General features: G+C 38.6%; 1 protein-coding gene across 2 annotated transcripts in view; it reads right to left on the bottom strand.

The window, feature by feature from the left end:
- Positions 1 to 20,525, bottom strand: part of LOC132827318 (ABC transporter B family member 1-like) — a 194,391-nt gene that overhangs the window by 156,989 nt on the left and 16,877 nt on the right. For both annotated transcript variants that reach the window (XM_060843962.1, XM_060843961.1), the window contains exons 2-6: positions 19,917 to 20,074; positions 16,120 to 16,400; positions 14,604 to 14,686; positions 5,015 to 5,120; positions 2,662 to 2,773 (exon numbers count right to left, since the gene is read on the bottom strand). In XM_060843962.1, the coding sequence (XP_060699945.1) occupies positions 2,662 to 2,773; positions 5,015 to 5,120; positions 14,604 to 14,686; positions 16,120 to 16,400; positions 19,917 to 20,028 (694 nt within the window). In that variant the 5' untranslated portion in view covers positions 20,029 to 20,074. The remainder of the gene's footprint in view (positions 1 to 2,661; positions 2,774 to 5,014; positions 5,121 to 14,603; positions 14,687 to 16,119; positions 16,401 to 19,916; positions 20,075 to 20,525) is intronic.

A 20,525-nucleotide genomic window follows, 5' to 3' on the forward strand; every position in this document is an offset into this window, starting at 1 on the left:
AAGTCATAGACATTTTCAGATACATGGGCCACTAGTGGCGGGAAGACTGATTAGCACGCAGTAAAATGTTACTTACTAAAAATGAAAGCAGAAATTTGTCATAGCTTAGACGATACTAATGTCAGAAAAGCAAGAAATAGGTACAGCAAGAAAGAGAGGAGACAAAGATCTGAATTGAAATAATACGCTGATAAACAGATGTCTTTATATCCTCTTATATGCAGCATCTCAGAACAGACAGATCATAAGAGTCAGGTACAGTTATTTATTATACAGATTTCAACTGCAACAGAAGCACATTTACATGGGGAAGAGGTAAATACTGAGCAGAAAATGAGGTCTAGTGCAGGTCAGCACTTGAAGACATTTTTGGAGATATTTTATTTAAAAGGCAGAATGGAAGAGTAACTATAAAGGAATCACTAGGGCAGGCCTCAAGAAATAAGATGATCAAGCAGTCAAGGCACGTGGGGGTTATCCAAGAAAACCTCGACATGACTTCAAAGAAATTTGGAAATAAGAAGCCAAATTGCTAGGCACAAGGACTAAGTGAATATGAATCAAGACATATTTGGCAAAGACAGGAATTGTAGAGTTCTAGAGGTTATGTTTTGCTAAAGGTAATGCTTTAAAGTGAACAGGAACATTCAACAAAACTGATCAATGAGGTGAAGTGGGCAAGAGGAAAAGCTTTGAATAACAGAAGGGATTAAAACAATGAAAATGGGCCACTGCAATCTTCATAAAGCACCACAAATTCCTAATCCTTAGTTCAATCAATCTTTCACTGTAATCACAATCACACATCAATTCTAATGGCATTGATTGCTGTCCAACTAAAACATAAACCAAATTTACTAAATTCACTTGAATATACTTAAATACATATATGCATCAGGCGAGAGCAGGGTGAATGGGCAGTCACTTCCAAGTAATCCAAATTATTTAAGTTACAGTCTTAGTTTAGGTCCTTCACAATTAGTTCATTAGCTTGGCTTCAACTATGATATCACCAATTGTAGTCCCTCGCTAATTGAGATAAGAATTTAAAAATAGGTCAAATTTTAATAAACCTTATTACAGGTAATCAGCAAAAACAATTGTATTATATTGGAAACATTTGCAGCAACACAGAGACAAATTTCTTTTGTCAGGAAACCACTCAAATTTAAGAAATAGGAATATTAAGTGATGTTGAAATTGGTCACAAAAAAAGTAGTCAGGTAATTATTTTTAAATTAAGTCACGGCTCAATTAAAGAAAGTCGACTAAAAGTTATTAGAAATCTTCTCAATTACAGAGAGCTCGAAATATAAAAACTATCTTAGAAACTTCAAGGCAGGAAAAATCATTGGGTACTCAATCCACTTGGTTTGGTAGAAGCACAGGCATGTTTCATTCCTCAGATCTTTATAAACATATTATGAATACCAATGTATCATCAATGTGAATGGGTAATACAATTACCAGCACACATAGCAGTAGCTTCAGTTCCTTGATCAAAGGCACAGTTTGACAAACTACAACCTAGCACAAACCTTGTTATTTCCAAGATGATTTGGTTGTTTAATGCATTTCTAAAACAGCATCAATGCACCCTCTGGTGGATAAATTTGTATGCTGCACTTTATTCTAGAAATACTGGTGCAGAGGTGCCGGTGTTGGACTGGCATGGACAAGGTTTAAAAAAATCTCAATGCTGCGTTGTAGTTCAACAGGTTTATTTCGAAATTTCATGCACTGTAATCTTTTGCTATAAATCTGTCTTAAGATCCTGCTCCACAGCTTCCTGATGAAGGAGCAGTGCTCCAAAAGGTAGTACTTCCAAATAAACCTGTTGGACTATAACCTGGTTCTGGATTAGTGGTGCTGTAAGAGCACAGTAGTTCAGGCAGCATCCGAGGAGCAGTAAAATCAACATTTCGGGCAAAAGCCCTTCATCAGGAATAAAGGCAGAGAGCCTGAAGCATAGAGAGATAAGCTAGAGGAGGGTGGGGGAGGGGAGAAAGTAGCATGGAGTACAATAGGTGAGTGGGGGAGGGGATGAAGGTGATAGGTCAGGGAGGAGGGTGGAGTGGATAGGTGGAAAAGAAGATCGGCAGGTAGGACAGGTCATGGGGGACAGTGCTGAGCTGGAAGTTTGGAACTAGGGTGAGGTGAGGGAAGGGGAAAATGAGGAAGCTGTTGAAGTCCACATTGATGCCCTGGGGTTGAAGTGTTCCGAGGCGAAAGATGAGGCGTTCTTCCTCCAGGCGTCTGGTGGTGAGGGAGCGGCGGTGAAGGAGGCCCAGGACCTCCATGTCCTTGGCTGAGTGGGAGGGAGAGTTGAAATGTTGGGCCACAGAGCAGTGTGGTTGATTGGTGTGGGTGTCCCGGAGATGTTCCTTAAAGCACTCTGCTAGGAGGCGTCCAGTCTCCCCAATGTACAGGAGACCGCATCAGAAGCAACGGATACAATAAATGATATTAGTGGGTGTTGAGATTTTTAATTAGAAATACTGGAACACAGTAACAGTTTTGTTCCAATTTTCAAAATCAACAGCATCTTTATCAGAAATTAGTCCTCAATGTTACTTTTAAACAAATCATCTTAATTGCAGATTCCAATGTTGTATTTCTATGAAAACAGTGCTTAACTAAGTAGGAAAAGGATTCACATACCCATTGATTCCATAACAGTGTCAATGACCTTGCCAAAGAAAAATGGAGCCACTATCTGTGAAAGACAGGAGACAACTAGTGCCAGCATCCCACCAACGCAAAGGAATATTTCCTTTTGAACAGAAAAAAACGTATTCCAAATGTCAAAACGATGAATGTGTAACAATTTCTACTTGTAATACTGTAAAACAATATTTTAACATTTCCTAAATTAAGGATAGTTGATTGTAGCCTTGGGTTGTAGGTAGAAAATAGATATTGAAACTAATTAGCTAATTTTGACTGCTTTTAATAATGGCAAGTTCCAAATGCTACAAAACATAATGGTCATAAAGTCATTTAGGGTGCAATTTACCCCCAATATTTTAGGGGAGAACTAAAAGTGGCCAAAATTGGGGACTTATGTTTCGCACAAAGTACCAACTTGTAAAAGAAATGAAGCTTGTGCCAAAAATGGTGACTTGGGAATCATTAAGCAACTAATTTTGACTAAATAACTTCAGAGTGCTCATTAAGGAGGCCACATGATATTTTGCTGGTTAAAACTTGAACTAGCAGACAAGAAAATATCTGTCCTCTCTCTTGATCCCCGAGCTATCCTGAAACATTTGCTTGTAGGTTAATCTGCACACTCCGCACCTTGGCCAGAATCTTTCCATCCAGGAGGCAGTAGGCCTGTAGACAGGAAAGCAACTCAAGTACATGAGATAGTGGTGAACCAGAATCCTGCCTCCACAAGAAATAAGTTCTGGGTGAAAATACACATGAAGTTTACTATCTTGCCACTAATTAAAGACCTTAAGCCATTAATTAAAGACCACGTCAGGGTCTGCTCCCATCTCAGGTGAGACTATATAATAGCCAGCCCACTAGACTGGTTAACTAGTGCAGGCTACCTGCGAGTTGAAAACAGTCCCTCTGTTTTAATTTTTGCGAGATTCAGGGCATGGATGCAGCAAGGGGATTTCTGCTGAAAGTCACCCCTCTGTTCCTGCTTCCAAGCCTGCTTTAGAATCCCACTGCCTAAAACGCCCAACCACAGAATATCCCATCGCCACAATTCACTTACACTTTAAGCTTTGATCCTAGATGCCCATTTGGCAAGTCATATCTTGCAATGTGGCACTGCTGAGTGCAAGACTTGACCTTTGATTGGTCAGCAGCTGAATGGATGGGACCTCCCCCAATCACAATTTCAACTCCAGGAACTTTATTTCAGATGAAGACCCGTAGGTGCTTCGTGAACAGTTTGATTAGATGATGATATACCAGGGCCTTTGAAGTGCCAGTGGACATATTTCACCACATTTGAGCACGCATGAAAGATTTTACCCTTTCAGTGAAATGGATGCAAAGGTTACATACAGCACACCATAAAAAAAAAGTAGTTTCTGATTACTAACCTTCCCACTGTTTATTTTTTTGACAGGCAAGGTTAAATCATGATAATCAATTTGCTGAAACTCTCATGCTAAATCTACTCTTCTGCACAGGTGTTTCTGATTAGTACTGAGTTCACTTTAAAAGCGTGTTTTTAACCAAAATTACTCCCTGCAACATTCTTAAATTTTAATTGTTTGAATTCAATTTTTAATCCAGTAAAAAATCCAAAAGGTGAGGGATCTGTATAGCCGACTCCAGTTTTTCTGTAGTTGGTTATATTTTTGCATAATATTTGGTCAGAATTCTATTAACGTTGATAATTTTGCTTATTTTTATAGCTGGAATTTCAATTGTGGTAAATTAAATAAATACAAGTGGAAGCAGAGGAGCTAGCACTTGGAATGGCACTTCAATACACAGAAGAAAGTTTGAAGGCTGGTAAACACACATGGGGTAAATCCCTGATATGGGTCTCCTGCTTGCTCACCATATGATCAGAAGATCTATAGCAATTCTGGAAAAATATTTTATCACGGCTTACATGGATATTCTATGGGATCGCTACCTTGGTCAAAGCAGACAAATCGTTCAAAATTCATTCTCTTGACATTTTAAACACAATTATTCTAGTCAAGTGAATAATTACATTAGAAATCAGGATTTTAATTGTCTCTCTTACCAAGTCCAAATGCATGAGATGTACCGCATGCTGAACACAGCAAGAGTAAAACTTACTGTGTAAAATTCATACCTGTCAAATCATGCTCTTAATTCAAAGTGAATTTTTATCTAAATACTGAAGTTGGAAGTCCGTTAAAGCCTACTAGCTGCAAGCTATAGAACTATATTATCTTTTAACTACTGCAGATATGAGAATTAGAAATACATGTCAGATACATAACTTTAAATAAATTCCAGTCCTTGAAATGAAACTGTCCATTAATAACACATTAACATAAATAATACTCACATCTTTAGCCAAAGAAAAGAGGCGCTTAAGATCAGCTTTATTCTTTTTCTCAGTCTCTTCATCAATGCTGTGCACAATACGAAAGATTTGAAGCCTTCTCAGGAACCTAAGGCAGGAAGTATTAAAGCATAACTTGCCAGCAATAAGGACCGACAACACCTAACTATTAACACTAGAGTCATAAATAGCTCTTGATCCCACAGACACAATGAGCATATGGAGTGATCATTTTGTAACTGCCTGATGCTGTCATTCTCAAAACTGATTATCAAAATAAATCATAATTAGAACCATTTCAGAATTAAGTGAAAAAAGCAAATTTTCACTTACATTAGCATTTCTCTAAAATTGTCTGCAAATCTCATCATGTACAATGAGTTAATCTGACAAGTAGCTACTTTTTTCAATTGCACTGTCGGCAGACATTTTATACACAGCAATATCTCACAAATATCAAGGAGAAATCAGAATAGTTTGTGGTTTTTGGTGCGGAAAGGAGGTTGAAGGAGAAGAACATTGCAAGATTTTCTTCAAAGTAATGCAGTGCCTTCAAAATTTAGCAAAGAACAACACAGTATTCCTTTAGCACTGCACTGTATGTCAGTCCAAGCTACATACAAGTCCCAGATTGAAATTTTAATCCACAACCTAGTAATTAATCAAGGAAAATTACTTAGTCCAGTTCATTTAAATGAATTGTCTATATACAAGTTAATGTTTTTTTAATAGATATTTTTATTAGAAATTTAACATTTTTACAAGTTTACAAAAATAAACAAAACTCTCAAATACAAACATTGATATACAATTAAATCAAATATACAATAGCCAAAATTTAACAAAAGAAAAAATACCGATAAAGAAAAAAAAAACAAAACTCAACTGTCTACTAATCTAACCTACAACTAACCAGAGTGTATATTTAGGTCTCTGACATGTTCGGAATGTGTTAACATCAAATATAATAAAACCCGTATTCATGCGGGATTCCTCTCCTAAGGGGCCCCGGACCAGCCAGGTCTGTCATCTCAATTAAATAAAAGCCCTCGTTAGGATAGCTGAAATATCAGTATTTATGTAATTTAAGAAGGGTTGCCATATTTTATAAAATAATTTGGTCTTTCGGTGCACCATATTTGTAAGGAAGTCAAGGGGACTACATTCCATAATTAATCTGTGCCAATTTGAAAGTCCAGGGAGGCCCTCAGCCACCCAGTTCACCAAAACATTTTTCCTTGCACAGAAAGAGAGAATAGAAAACAGTCTCTTCCCGTACATGTCCAGGGAGGGAAAATTTGAAAAGCCCAAAAGGAGAGATACAGGGTCCACTTTAATTTCCGTTCCTAAAATTTCTGTCAGGGTACTTGCTACTTGAGTCCAATATCTATGGATCTTATGACAGGTCCATAGGCAATGTACAAGAGTGCCCACCTCTATTTTACATTTGGGACACATTGGAGATACTCCTGCCTTAAATTTTGCCAATCGAACCGGTGCTATATGGGCCCTATGAAGTATCTTCAGCTGGATAGCCTGGGTTCTGTTACAGATAGTAATTCTTCTAGCGTTTTCCCAAATATCATTCCATGTTTCTATAGAGATTTCTTGTCCTAAATCCTGATCCCGTGTTTTAAGCAGATTATCCATATCTCCCGATACTTCATCATGTAGTAAATGATAAATAGTACTGACGGAAGATACCCCCACTGGTCGTAGGACACAACATTCTCTATCTGATTTATAAAAACGATCTAATAATGTCGTCTTCTTTTGTATATAGTCTCGAATTTGGAAGTATCGAAAGAGGTCTCCATTAGGTAATCCAAATTTCTGATGCAGCTGTTCAAAAGACATCAGGGCCCCATCTTTAAATAAGTCCCCTAGACATGAGATACCCCTGGATCGCCAGAGTTTAAAAGTGGCATCTGTAAACCCCGTTTGGAATCCCCATGCTCCCACAATCGGTGCATAGGGGGATGTTTTATGTGAATTAGCCTCATTTTGCCATATTATATTCCAAGCCTTAATTGCGTTTAGTATTATAGGGTTTTTACAGTGATCTGTAATGATTTTCCTCTTGTCTGAAAATAATAGGTTAATAAGTGGGTATTTTACTTGAGAGGCCTCGATATCCAACTAGATTGATTGTGGATCAGACAAGACCTAATCAGCTATGTAACTTAATAGATATTTCCTGAAATCTGGAAAGCCCAATCCTCCCCTTGCCTGTGGAAGCTGCAGCTTCTTCAGCTTAATAAGGGGCCGTCTATGATTCCAAATAAAAGGAACCCAGCCAGCCATATAATTTACTTTGGGCCATCCTCGGCAGCATCACCGGAAGCATTCTCATAGGGTATAGGAGACGGGGCAGGACATTCATTTTAATTAGTGCTATTCTACCCAGCCAGGAAATTGGAAGGTCTCCCCATCGCTGGAGGTCCTGCCTTATCCTTTCCAGTAAATGCACAAAATTAGCCTTATACAACTGACCAAATACTGGGGTAATAAAAATGCCTAAATATAAAAAGCCCTCCAGGGACCAACGAATGGGAAAAAGGGATCCATCCACTAAGTGGGGTAGCATAACAAGGCTACCCATTGGCATAGCCTCCGATTTTGAAAAATTAATTATATAGCCTGAGAATGCGCTAAATGTATTAATAACTTGGATTAGGCGAGGTACGGGCATCAGAGGATTACTGAGGAATAGAAGAACATCATCTGCATAAAGGGTAATTTTATGTTTACCTGTACCAATCCTCGGGGCCGTTATATTAGGATCAGTTCTTATAGCTTCTGCTAGGGGTTCAATTATTAGCATAAATAACAATAGCGAGAGAGGACATCCCTGACGGCAGCCCCTACCCACACTGAAGCTATCAGAACCTAATCCGTTGGTAACCACAACTGCTTTGGGATCACTATACAATGTTGAGATCCATTTGGTAAACACCTGTCCAACGCCAAACCTTTCCAATGTGTAAAACAAATATGACCATTCAACCCTATCAAATGCCTTTTCCGCGTCTAATGAAACTACTACTCCTGGTATCTTTCCCTGACAGGCTTGAATAATATTCAAGACCCTTCTAATATTATTGGATGATCTATGGCCCTTAATAAACCCCATCTGATCCTCCTTTATAATATATGGCAGTACCCTTTCTAGTCTCAATGCTAACGTTTTAGAAAGGATTTTATAATCTACATTTAGCAAGTAGACTGGTCTGTATGACGTACAATCTTCTGGGTCCTTTCCTTTTTTAAGGATAAGAGAGATATTTGCCTCTTTCAGTGAAGGCGGGAGACAGCCCTGACTATATGCATAGTTATATATGTCCATACATGGACCAGCCAATATTTCTGTAAATTCTTTATAGAATTCAGCTTGAAAACCATCTGAGCCCAGTGCCTTTCCGCCCTGAAGTTGCCTAATTGCATCAAGTATTTATTGGACTGTTAGAGGAACATTTAGGACCGATATCTGTTCCGGAGTTAGGCCCGGAAAGGTCAAATTTTCAAAAAAATGACTGCACCCTCCTAGTCCTATCTTCACAATCCTGCGATTTATATAACCCAGAATAAAATTCTCTAAAGATCGCATTAATCTTTTTCTGATCATGAGTCAAAATACCCGTACTTTCCTTGATAGACGTAATTGTCTGAGGGGCCTTTTTTTCTTTGCAAGAAATGCTAAGTATCTACCCGGTTTGTCGCCATATTCGTATAATCTTTGTTTTGCAAATGATATTTCCCTCTTAGCCGTTTGAGTAAGCGTAGTGTTTAGAGCTGTCCTAAGAGCTGTAATCCTTTGCAATTTAATAATAGTAGGTCTATCAGTGTATGCTGTTTCGGCTGCATTTAAGCGAGCTTCAAGCAGACACTGTTGTTCTCCCTTCAATTTTTTTCTGGGTCGCTGAGTTAGAGATGATCAAACCTCACGTGTAAGCTTTGATGGTCTCCCACATCATTGATGGGTTGCTAGCCGTACCTGAATTAATTTCTAAAAAAGTTTTAAATTCTTGAGAGAAGTACTTTACAAATTTACTATCTTTCATTAGAAAGGGGCCCATACGCCAACGCCGAGGGGATGTCCCATTGTTCCTCGCCATAGTTTCCATATATACAGCAATGTGGTCGGAAATTGCTATACTACCTATTTTACAGGATGATATGGAATTTTTAAAAATTGAGGGGGCAAAAAACATATCAATTCTGGTATGACATTTATGTGGATTAGAGTAGAAAGAAAAATCTCTGCCCTGTGGATGAAGACATCTCCATTCATCTACTAATCCTAATTCTTTATTCAGATCCGCCAATTGTCTAGATCTGGGAGATACTCCTGCAGCACTCTTGGGAATCCTATCTATTTCCGGATCCATAATACAATTCAAGTCTCCCCCTATAATTATATGACGGGCACCAAAAGCCATCAATTTTGAAAAGGCTTCTGTTATAAATTTAAAAGGGTGTGCCGGGGGACAGTACAAATTTAAAGTCCCATATTCCTCTCCATTTATAAGGGCTTTAATCAAAATGTATCGTCCAGATTCGTCTTTTACCTGATCTAAGATTTTGAAAGGGAAATTCTTCCGAACAAGAATAACAACTCCCCTGCTTTTTGAGCTAAAAGAAAAAAAAGGCCTGATCAAATCCACCCTGTCGTAATTTCAAGTGTTCTTTATCCAGCAGGTGTGTCTCCTGTAGGAGAGCTATATCAACTCTCTCCTTCTTAAGATTTGATAATATTTTCTTCTTTTTGACTGGCGAATTACTCCCCTTGACATTCCAGGTGCACCACTTAACCGACTGATCAACCATAATCATCCGGGCAAATCCGAGACCCCTCGGGAGGGGAAACCCTATCCAGAACATCCTGAGCATATAAAATTTACAAAAATAGAGGCTCTCTAACACACTCACAACAGTATAACAAAAAACTATTTCTAAATAATAAAAAAAATGTATTTAAGTGGAGATTTTCCCCCTTGTTCCCAGGGGGTGTCACTTCCTTTCCAAATGTCCATCATATCCTCTCCCAACCAATGTCCCACCCTTGACCCAGGCGCTCCTCAATAAAATGAGGAGAATTCAAATATAATACAAAGCTAGAGTTAACAGTGAGCACCCTATCCCCACCCATACCAACACCTAGATATATTTGGTAATGTTAATACCATATATAAACATATAGCTATGAAATTACAACCTCAACAAATAATAATTAAATATAATAATACAAAATAACCAGGGAGAAACAACCCCACTCCTAAAGACAGAGGTAAAATAGAATAAGGTAACCACCTCCCCCCACTAACATTAACCAAACCCCCCCGGCTTTTTTATATATGTATACATACATACACGTATATACCCACACCTATACATAAAACATTAAAATAAAACAACCCGGGGGGGGGGGGGGAGAGAGAGAGAAGAAAATCAAATCCCTCTCCCCACCCCCATGATAATATTAAACAGTAAGGTAAGAAAAATGACAAAAGAAGGGGGGGTATAAACCAAGGCCGGGGGGGGGGGGGAAAGGCAAACCAACATCCATTATCTCTTACAGTTTATCTAAGAGAGTCCAAGAATTCCTTAGCCTTTTCTGGTGATCCGAAGTTATACATGGATCCTTCATGGTTAAAGCGTAGCGTCGCTGGGTAGCGAAAGGAGTACTGAATATTTAAGTCCCTTAAACACTTCTTCGCCTCGTCGAATGCCTTCCTCTTTCGGACCAGAACTGGAAAAAAGTCCTGGAATATCATGATCTTGGATCCTTTATAGATCATAGCTTGGGGGTCTTTTCCAAGATTTCTAGAAGCTTCTAGGAGTATTTACCTCTCTTTATAGCTCTGCAGCCGGAACAGGACCGGGCGTGGGCGCTGGTTTGAGCTGGGCCCACGTATTGCGAGCCGGTAGGCCCATTCCACCCATACCTGGCCTGATCCAGCCTCCAGCTTCAAAAGTTGTGGCAGCCACTGTTCGAGGAATGCTGCAAGCTGGCCTTCCTCTTCCCGTTCGGGAAGGCCCAGCAAACGAATATTTTTTCGAGGTCGTCAGTGTTATTCTCTAAGGTCCGGACTCGCTGTTCGAGAGTCCGGACCCGATCCACGGACGATTGAGCTGCAGTTTCGGAGGTCACGGCCTTTAACTCCGCCCCTCCGACTCGGCGCTCGATTTCCTGGACGTCTCGGTCGTGCTTCTGCAGCGCGGCCGAGAGTGAGTCCCATCGATTTCGGGATTCTTCGATAAAAGCGTCGATCTTCTCATCCAGTTTGGAGATCATTTCTACAAGGCTTGTTACTGTAGGTAAGTCCCCCAGGGTGGCTGTGGACGCCTCAGCTGCAGCTGGAGAGGATGGGGGAGGGGTTCCTGCTTGCTGAGAGCTGTGGGCTCTCTTCCCTTTAGTCATTTTTCCTAAAGATTACATTTAAATATAATACTAAATAACTAATTACATTAAATAAAAGCTATTTTAGAGGATTTAGTGAGTGTGGTGGGGGTGGGTGACCCACTTTGCCCAAGTCTTGGGAGGAGCACTGTAGACTCAGACTTGCTGGGTCGCCGCCATCTTGGATCTCCCCAAGTTAATGTTTTAATATTAACTTCAAAGAATCACAGGATTGTTTTGATACAAGAGGCCATTTGAACCATCACATATGCATTGGTGTTTGGAATATTTTAACGTAGTGCCCATTTCCCATCTTTTCTTCACAACCCTAAATATTTGTTTCAACATTAACAATCATCCAACACCCTCTTGTACACTTCAATTGAAACCGTTTCCACCATACTTTCACACTGTGCTTTTCAGATCCTAACCACAAAAAAAGTGCGAAAAAGCAGTTGATGGTTTTGTAAAAAACACTAAATTAGTCCCCTTTGGTTCTCGATCCATTTGTGAGAGGGAACCCATCTATTCTATCCAGACCATGCATGATTTTTAAAATATCTATCTCAGCTCTTTTTAGCCTTCTCCTCTACAAGAGGATGTCACAATTTCCCCACTGCATCCTCAAAATTGAAGTTTCTCATCCCTGGAACCATTCTTGTAAATCTCTTCTACATTCTCTTCGATGTATTTCTGCACTGTGGTATCCAGACTGTACATAAATACCTCAAGAAAGATTAACTGGCATTTAATACAAGTTCAGCATAACTCCCTGCTCTTTGGACTTATTTATCAAGCGTCAAATACTGTATGCTACATTAACAGCAATATATGCCCTGCTGACATTAAACACTTATGTACATATACATGCTGCACACCCTTTAGAATTGCCCCTTTCATTTTCTACTTTCTCTCCACATTATTTGGAGTAGAATTCTCCACAATGAACTTAATCTGCCACATATCTGCTTCTCCAATGTGTTAAGTGTTGTTTTGTTTTAAGTCCTACACACCACGGTCCTTCATTTCGAATGTACTCAATTTTTGTATTATTTGCAAACTTTAAAATTGCTCTTGTATAGTAAGATCTAGATCACTAATATATATCAGGAAAATGAAGGGCTTCAATACTGACCCCTGGGCAATTCCCTGAGGAAGAACATCCTCCAGGCTGAAAAATATCTATTAACCAATGTTTTCTGTCCGTCAGCCAATTTTGTATGTGCATTGTGACATCTATTCCATGACTATAACTTCTCTCCCAAGTGTAGAGTATTGTGTCAAACATCTATGGAACTGTCACAACTTACTGGAGAAGTGTGCTGGAATCAAACCTCATTATTCCCATAATTGCCACAAAAGTGAAAATATTTAGTCAAAGTATGCTCAATATATCTGACTAATGAGCCTAAAGAAAACATTCATCAGGTTTCTGTACTGGATAAGGAAATAACTTCATGACAAACAAATTGTCTTTAATCAATGGCAATATCAATTAGGAAATATCAATTGTTAACTTATAACTCTACAATTTAAATTCTCTCTCTTCCTAAATTCCCTCCTTCAACACACAAAGACAGATATGAGAGATATTAGGGATAGAAATACTAAGAGGAACTGGGGAAATACAGTTCAATAGTACTGGTCTAGACCACAAGAGCTTGAGTCATTTCTTTCAGTTTCCTCCAATTCCTTGTAGTTTTTTGCTGTTTGCACACTGGTGCTCTTTCATTGGCGGGTTGAAAATGGTTCTTTAACTGTCTTTGAAAGTGTTTTAGTCATCCTTCGACAGGGGATTTGTGAAGAATGATGAGTGGAAGACAGCTGTTACTGGAGACTTTCTGGTACCTCTACACAGGACAGACATGCAGATTTTTAAAAAATTCTCTTTCTTTGCAGGCTAGGTACCTCTCTCTCTCTCATTAGCCATATGTAAGCATTATTACCTGGTAAGGAGACAGTCACAACATCATTGTCAATGCAATTATTCCCATTTAGTTTGGAAACCATTGTTTCAATGGGGTCTGCTTTTGCTCTCTGTTCCACGAGACAGCAACATTTTTCACAACTCATGGTCATGCTCAAGTAAACAGTATTATTTAAAACTGTTGAGGGGCAACAGTTTCACAAAGCGGATGGAATGAACTGCCAAAAGAAGTGGTAGATGCAGGCACAGTTAAAACATTTAAAATACATAACCTATATGTACCCAAGTTAATAGGAAGGGTTTTGAGGGATACGGCCAAAGTTAGGCAAGTGGGATTAGTTTAGTTTGGGAAACTTGGTCAGCATTGGCAAGTTGGACTGAAGTACCGGTCTCCATGCTCTATGCTAAAATATCTTCATACAGTCTTGTTTTTCCATTTTTAGTCAGCACAAATAAAACAACTAAAATAAGCTCACGTGGTCTTGACACAAGTCCATCAACCACATTGCACTCATCAACATTGTTACCTTTTCAAACAGTTACAATATGTTAATTACTACTTAAATTATTTTCATTATGACTGGTATAGACAAAGTGTCAAAGGTAGTGACCACAAAAACCACCAAATTGCTTTTAAAAATGCAACCAGTTTATGAGTGCTTTTTAGGGAAGGAAATCTACCTGGTCCGAACTATAGTGTTGCTACAAAAACCAGGTTGACTCTCTTCAGTTTTTCAATGTTGAAAATGTGTTGCTGGAAAAGCGCAGCAGGTCAGGCAGCATCCAAGGAACAGGAAATTCGACTGACCTGCTGCGCTTTTCCAGCAACACATTTTCAGCTCTGATCTCCAGCATCTGCAGACCTCACTTTCTCCTCGAAGATTTTCAACGTTGTCAAGTACAATTAAAAATAGAAAATTAATAACCGACTTGCCAACATGTGGATACACCAAGAAAAAATAAAAATTGAACAGTTTCATTTGATCACTTTGCCAGTTTTTACTGCCATTGAACAATTGCTTAACTTAATAGTATATTCAAACCACACCAAAATGCTCAAATTATTAGGTTAAAATTTGAACTGGTAACTGTTGCCACAGCAAAATAGACTTTAATATCACTGAATTATTGAAAACATGTGCTTAATAGGGTTGTCAACCATGTCAATGTCATTAGTATAGTAAAACTTCAAAATAGACATACTTTCTCCTTCATTGTTGCTCATTCTTAACTTAGTGCAATTTGAATAATCAACAAGCAATTACCTGTTGCAAAAAACACAAAAGGGGAACTCAATCAGGCTGAAGACCAGGGTAGAAATACAAACAATCTTGAAAGTTAGGTGCATCTGTCAATGGAAAAGAAAATTTGTTATACAAATTAGGTTTATGTAATCACAAGACGATTAAATGTGTTTAAAATCCAGCCAGAAACAGTGATGACATAATTTAAAGCAGAACAACGTTACCTGCTAGAAATGACAAAATACAGAGAGTCTGGATGACAGTTTATCGTTTTGACCTTGACAAATAATCCAATTTTTCTAGGAAGTAAGTATACAATGGAACTTGTCTTTCTAGATGAATGTTCGAATAAGAAAAATTAGACTCTCAAAGCACATGGTCCTTTAATCAAGGGACTGCATGAAGCCAGGAACCAAAGAACCCAAATCTGACTGTTCCATATTACAGTCTCTTGTTACAATGCTTAATGAGCAGATTTCTCAGTGTGTAATATTTAAAATAATACACAAAGAAGCCCAAGTCAAACACTCCTTTGCCAGAAAACATTACGTTGGTAAGTCAAAGCAGACTAATGGTGAAATTGTTATTCAAACTACAGTGGTATTGAGTTTTAATTCACTGCTTGCTGCAGGGAAGTGACAGACCCTGTATATATTATCCATTAAATCAAAAGAAACAAAAACAACTTCTGGGCTTTTTGTCAGAATGATGAGAACTATTTTACTTATGTTTGACTCAGGATGGGTGAATTTTAAATCCATAATGGGTTAAGTCAAAGCAAATCACCAGCATAACAAAGTGTTTTGCTTTACTTCACCTTAAAATTTATGGAAAGGAAAGGACAATCATTTAAAGGATGCTGATTTAAGAGATTGCATGTGTAAGGAGCTGGTTCAATTCCTTCCTCACCCTGGAACCAAGTGCAATAAAAACAGAAAATGTAGAAGAAACTCAGCAGATTTGGCAGAATCTGTAGAGATATCAACAGAGTTAACACTTAAAATCTGATCAAAGGGTCATAGGGTCTCAGGAATGTACAGTATGGAAACTGACCCTTTAGTCCAATTAGTCTAGGCCAACCAGATATCCTAAATTAATCTTGTCCATTTGCCAGCACTCGACCCATATCCTTCTAAACCCTTCCTATTCATATATCCATCCAGATGCCTTTTAAATGTTGCAATTGTACCAGCCTCCACCACTCTGGCAACTCATTCCATACACGCACCACCTACGCGAAAAAGTTGTCCCTTAGGTCCCTTTTAACTCTTTCCTCTTCCAGGTTAAATTTATGCCCTATAGTTCCCCCACTCCAGGGGGAAGTTCTTCAGTAAATGGAGCAAAGGGTGAAAAATCAAACTGATTTTTCATTCTTGCATTTTCTTTCATTCCCAAATTCACATGTTCTCACTCGCAATTGCCTAAAATATACAGCATTTTATATCAAGCAGTTAATTAAGGAACTTAGAATCTGCATCCAGCACTTTCAATCAGGCAAGATTTAACAGATTAACACTAATAAGCAAAAAAAATTTACCTCTTTATAGCTCTGTGTTATCAGAATTGTAATTCCTTTGGCCGTGGTATATGCAACCCAGAGTCCAGAGATTAAAAAGCTGATCAGGTGCAATAGCTCTCTTTTCCTTTTGAGGTTAGAATTGTTAAGATCATCAATCTGCTTAAGGGCAATTGACTCCATTGTCAGGTAAATAACTATGAGAATGCAGGTTTTCATTGTACAAAATGCTGCGAGGTCAAAGGTTGACCGCCAAAAACACCACTTAAGGACGTCATTTTCTAAGTAGTGAGATCGACCACCTATAAAACATTAATTTTAATAAAAAAGGCAACAAAGTAACATGTAGAGAAATGAACGGAAGCCAATGCCATTAAAGCAACAAATAGTTAAAACAACCCAAAAATTCTAGTACAAAAATGATAAGGCATCTCCTCTTTTTGAATATAAACAGCTGTAACTTTTACATCAGTCTGCTCAGGTTCTAATGACATTCAAGTTTTACTAATGTACTGTTAGCATTCCTGAACATAGCCCAAAATTAATCACAGCTGTTTTAACCCCTCCTTTTTACATTTAAAAGTAATGAAAAACATTTCCCATTTTTGCTCAAAAGGAACATTCGGAGAGCAAATTAGTTTTAACACAAAAGTGTGTTATATTTTGGGCAAGACATCTGGTGTGTAAGGCTTTTCTCCATTAAGATTATGCAACGTTTTCCAGATGAACGAACAACTTCTCACATTCACAACTTTTATCATTTAAATACAAGTTTGTGAAAATACATCGTGAGGTCATGTAACTTTCCAAAATTTCCCTTTCCTATATAATTTTCTCCTCTTTTGCCACCTTATGCTACATCAAGGTTCCACTCGTGACATTGTCCTCAAGCTCAGTGCCTAAGTGGCTAATCGCCATGTTAGTTGTCATCATTAAGCAACTATAGGATACTTGCATATAACTCATCTTTGCCAATTCAGGTCTAAAACTCATCTTACTTTACAGAACAAACATTTCAATAACCTTACAGAACCATACTGAAAACTCAAATGGGAAGCGTTCAAATGCTACATTCTGAGAATGGGTAAAAGCAACACCAACTTCCATTAATGATGCTATATAAACAGCATGATATATCCCAAGCACTTCACAGGAATTTTAAAAATTATGTACAAGGGTGGCAAAGTGGCCTCAAAGGGCCAGGGACCCAGATTCAATTACAGCCTTTGACAACTGTGTGTGAAGTTTGCACATTTTCCCCGTTTCTGCATGGGTTTCCTCTGGGTACTCCGGTTTCCTCCCCCAGACCAAAAGTGTATAGGCTAGGTGGACTGGTCATGCTAAATTGCCCAAAGTGTTCCGGGATGTGTAGGTTAGTTGCATTAGCCATGGAAAATATAGGGTCACAGGGATACTTGGGTCTGGGTGAGATACTTTTCAGAGCGTGAAGATTCTGTGATTTGATAAAATAGCCACAAAAGGAAATATTAGATCAGATGATACAGTTCCACGTGGTAGGCTGCTCTGCAAGGTTAGATCACATGGAATCCAGGGGTAGCTGACAAATTGGATACACAATTGGCTTGATGGTTGGAAGCAGAGGGTACTAGCAGAAGGATGCTTGTTGGACTTGAGACCTGTGACGAGTGGAGTGCCTCATGGATCAGTACTGGACTATATCTGGTTTGTTATCTATATCAATGATTTGGAGGAGAACGTACAAGGCATGATTAGTAAGTTTGAGGATGACGCTAAAATAAGTGGTATCGTGGACAGTGAGGAAAGTGATTAGAAATTGCAGCACAATCTTTATCAGTTGGGGAAGTCGACCGAGAAATGGCAAATGGTGTTAATATAGATAACTATGAGGTCCTGCTTTTTGGAAAGTCACACCAAAGGTCAGAGTTTAATGGTGAATGGTCTAGGAGTGTAGTGGAATAAAGGACCTTGAAGCTCAGGTGCATGGTTCTCTGAAAGTGGAGTCACAGGTAGACAGGGCAGTGAAGGCGGTTTTTGGCACACTAGCCTTCATCAGGCAGGGCATTGAGAATAGAAGTTGGGAAGTTATGCTGCAGTTGTACAGGATGTTGGCATGGTTGAACTTGGAGTAGCATGTTTAGTTTTGGTCACCTTGCTAATAGGATGGATGTTATTAAACAGTAAAGTGTGCAGAAAAATTTACAAATATGTTGCTTGGACTCAAGGGTCTGAGTTTATAGGGAGAGTTTGGACAAGCTAGAACTTTTTTTTAAAGAAGAGTGTAGGAGACAAATGGTGGACTGGATAGAAGTGTATAAGATCATGACAGGCACGGATAAGGCAAATGTAGCCTTTTTCCCCAGGGTGGGGGAAGTGAGGACTAGAGGGCATCAGTTCAAGGTTAGAGGAAAGAATAAAAGGGAACCTGAGGGGCAGCTTTTTTGTTTTACAGAGGGTGGTATACACATGGAATGAGCTGCCAGCTGAAGTGTTTGAGGTGAGTACATTAACAATATTTAAAAGGTGTTTGGACAAATCCATGGATAGGAAAGGTTTCAAAGGATATCAGACAAGTGCAGGGAAATGGGCTGAGTACGGATGGACAATTTGTTTGGCATGGACCAGTTGGGGCCAAAGGACCTGTCTCTGTGCTGTAGGACTCTATGGCATGACCAAAATCTTGGTCAAAAAGGTAGATTTAAGTATTTTAAAGGAGGAAAACAAGATAGAGATGCAGAGAATGCAAGGAGTCTAGTGCAGAGCTTGTAGCCGAGGCAACTGAAGGTTAGGCCACCAATGATTGAAAAGTTAAAATTGGGGATCCACAAGAGGCCAGATGTTGAAGAGTGCAAAGTAAGGATTAGAAGAAAAATGCTGGCCTTACCAATGGTGCCCACATCCCATCAATAAACAATGTGCCTTGGAGAATTGCAAAGCTGAAGAGATTACAGAGGTAGGGAAGGGCAAGGCCATGGAACATGAAAATTAGCATGAGAGTTTTAAAATGGAAAACCTTACTTGACCGTGAGTCAGCATAGGTCTGCAAGCACAAAAGTAATCACGAGTTCAGACATGGCAAAATTTTGGGTAATTTCAAGTTTGCAGAAGGTAGAACGTTAGAGACCAATCACAAGTGCAATGGAATTGTCATTCCTATAGGTAACACAGGTATGACAGAGTTTCAATAGCAAATGATGAGTCAAAGATCAAGTCACGCAATGTCATAGAAATGGATAAAGGCTAAACAATGGCATGACTACAAAGGTTTAAAGTGCATTTCAAGATTAAACATAAGCAACATTAGCATAGTCAAATACTAGTTGAAATTATTGCTATCCTGCTCTGAGCCAGGTGGTACCATTAGTAAGAACCCAAGATAACCCTATTTACCAGGCATTATCAACAGCTGTATTGGTTTACCAACCCACAAGCTCTGAAAGGATTTATTCCGTAACTGTTGGCGAAGCCTTAATTTTAGTTGTTTATTATCCATAGATTTTTCTCACCTTAACAAGGAACAATACAAAATTCCAGGAAATTTGCATACACTTTGAAACATGTGTAGTATACCAACTCCAATTATAATGAAATATTTTGTTCACAGAAGGTTAATTCCTTACTAACTTACTCAACCAAATAAAGAGAAAAGCAAAATATTTGAAAATACTGCATTTTTCATGACCAGGGAGTCAATTCTTCTGCAAAATTTCAAAGCATTCAGTTAAAATATGCAAATATTCCTTATTTATAACAGTAAATGTACACAGGCTCTCGTGGAACATCGGAAAATTGATCTTGAAATTACTTCACACTGTTAATTACCAAGACATCTGCATTACCTAAAATCCAGAGTATAATTGTTGATATGCCATCCACGAACAGAATAACATTAACGAGAGGGATGAATCTAACTGCTGGTAATCTGTAATAATAAATACTGTCTTGTGCCATTCTTGTTCTAATCTTTGATTCTTCGAGGCAGAATATTTAGGCCAGCCTGAAACGATAAGGGAATATAATGCACTACTTTGAATTTAATATTTTGTAATTTAGAAGCAAAATCATGTTTTTTTAAGATGTAAACATAAATTATACAAATATGTTTTACACTTCTGGAACAAATAAAGACCAAACAAAGGATTATTAGCAATTTGTTCTCAAGTTCGGCAATTTTGATTCTGGTAAATCTTGCTGTTTTTGCCCCAAGTACGATATCGGTTTATCCCAAAATTCGAACACGACAACAGAATAATTAGACTGAAACTATATAATTTGAAGGGAAGCATTTCTTTTTATTGTAGGTTGCTTACTTAGTACAATGTCAAATATTTTTGAGGAGAAAGTGAGGTCTGCAGATGCTGGAGATCAGAGCTGAAAATGTGTTGCTGGAAAAGCGCAGGTCAGGCAGCATCGACGTTTCGGGCATGAGTCCTTCTTCAGGCATCAGA

This window comes from Hemiscyllium ocellatum, chromosome 24 (genome assembly GCF_020745735.1).
Source record: "Hemiscyllium ocellatum isolate sHemOce1 chromosome 24, sHemOce1.pat.X.cur, whole genome shotgun sequence".
NCBI lineage: Eukaryota > Metazoa > Chordata > Chondrichthyes > Orectolobiformes > Hemiscylliidae > Hemiscyllium > Hemiscyllium ocellatum.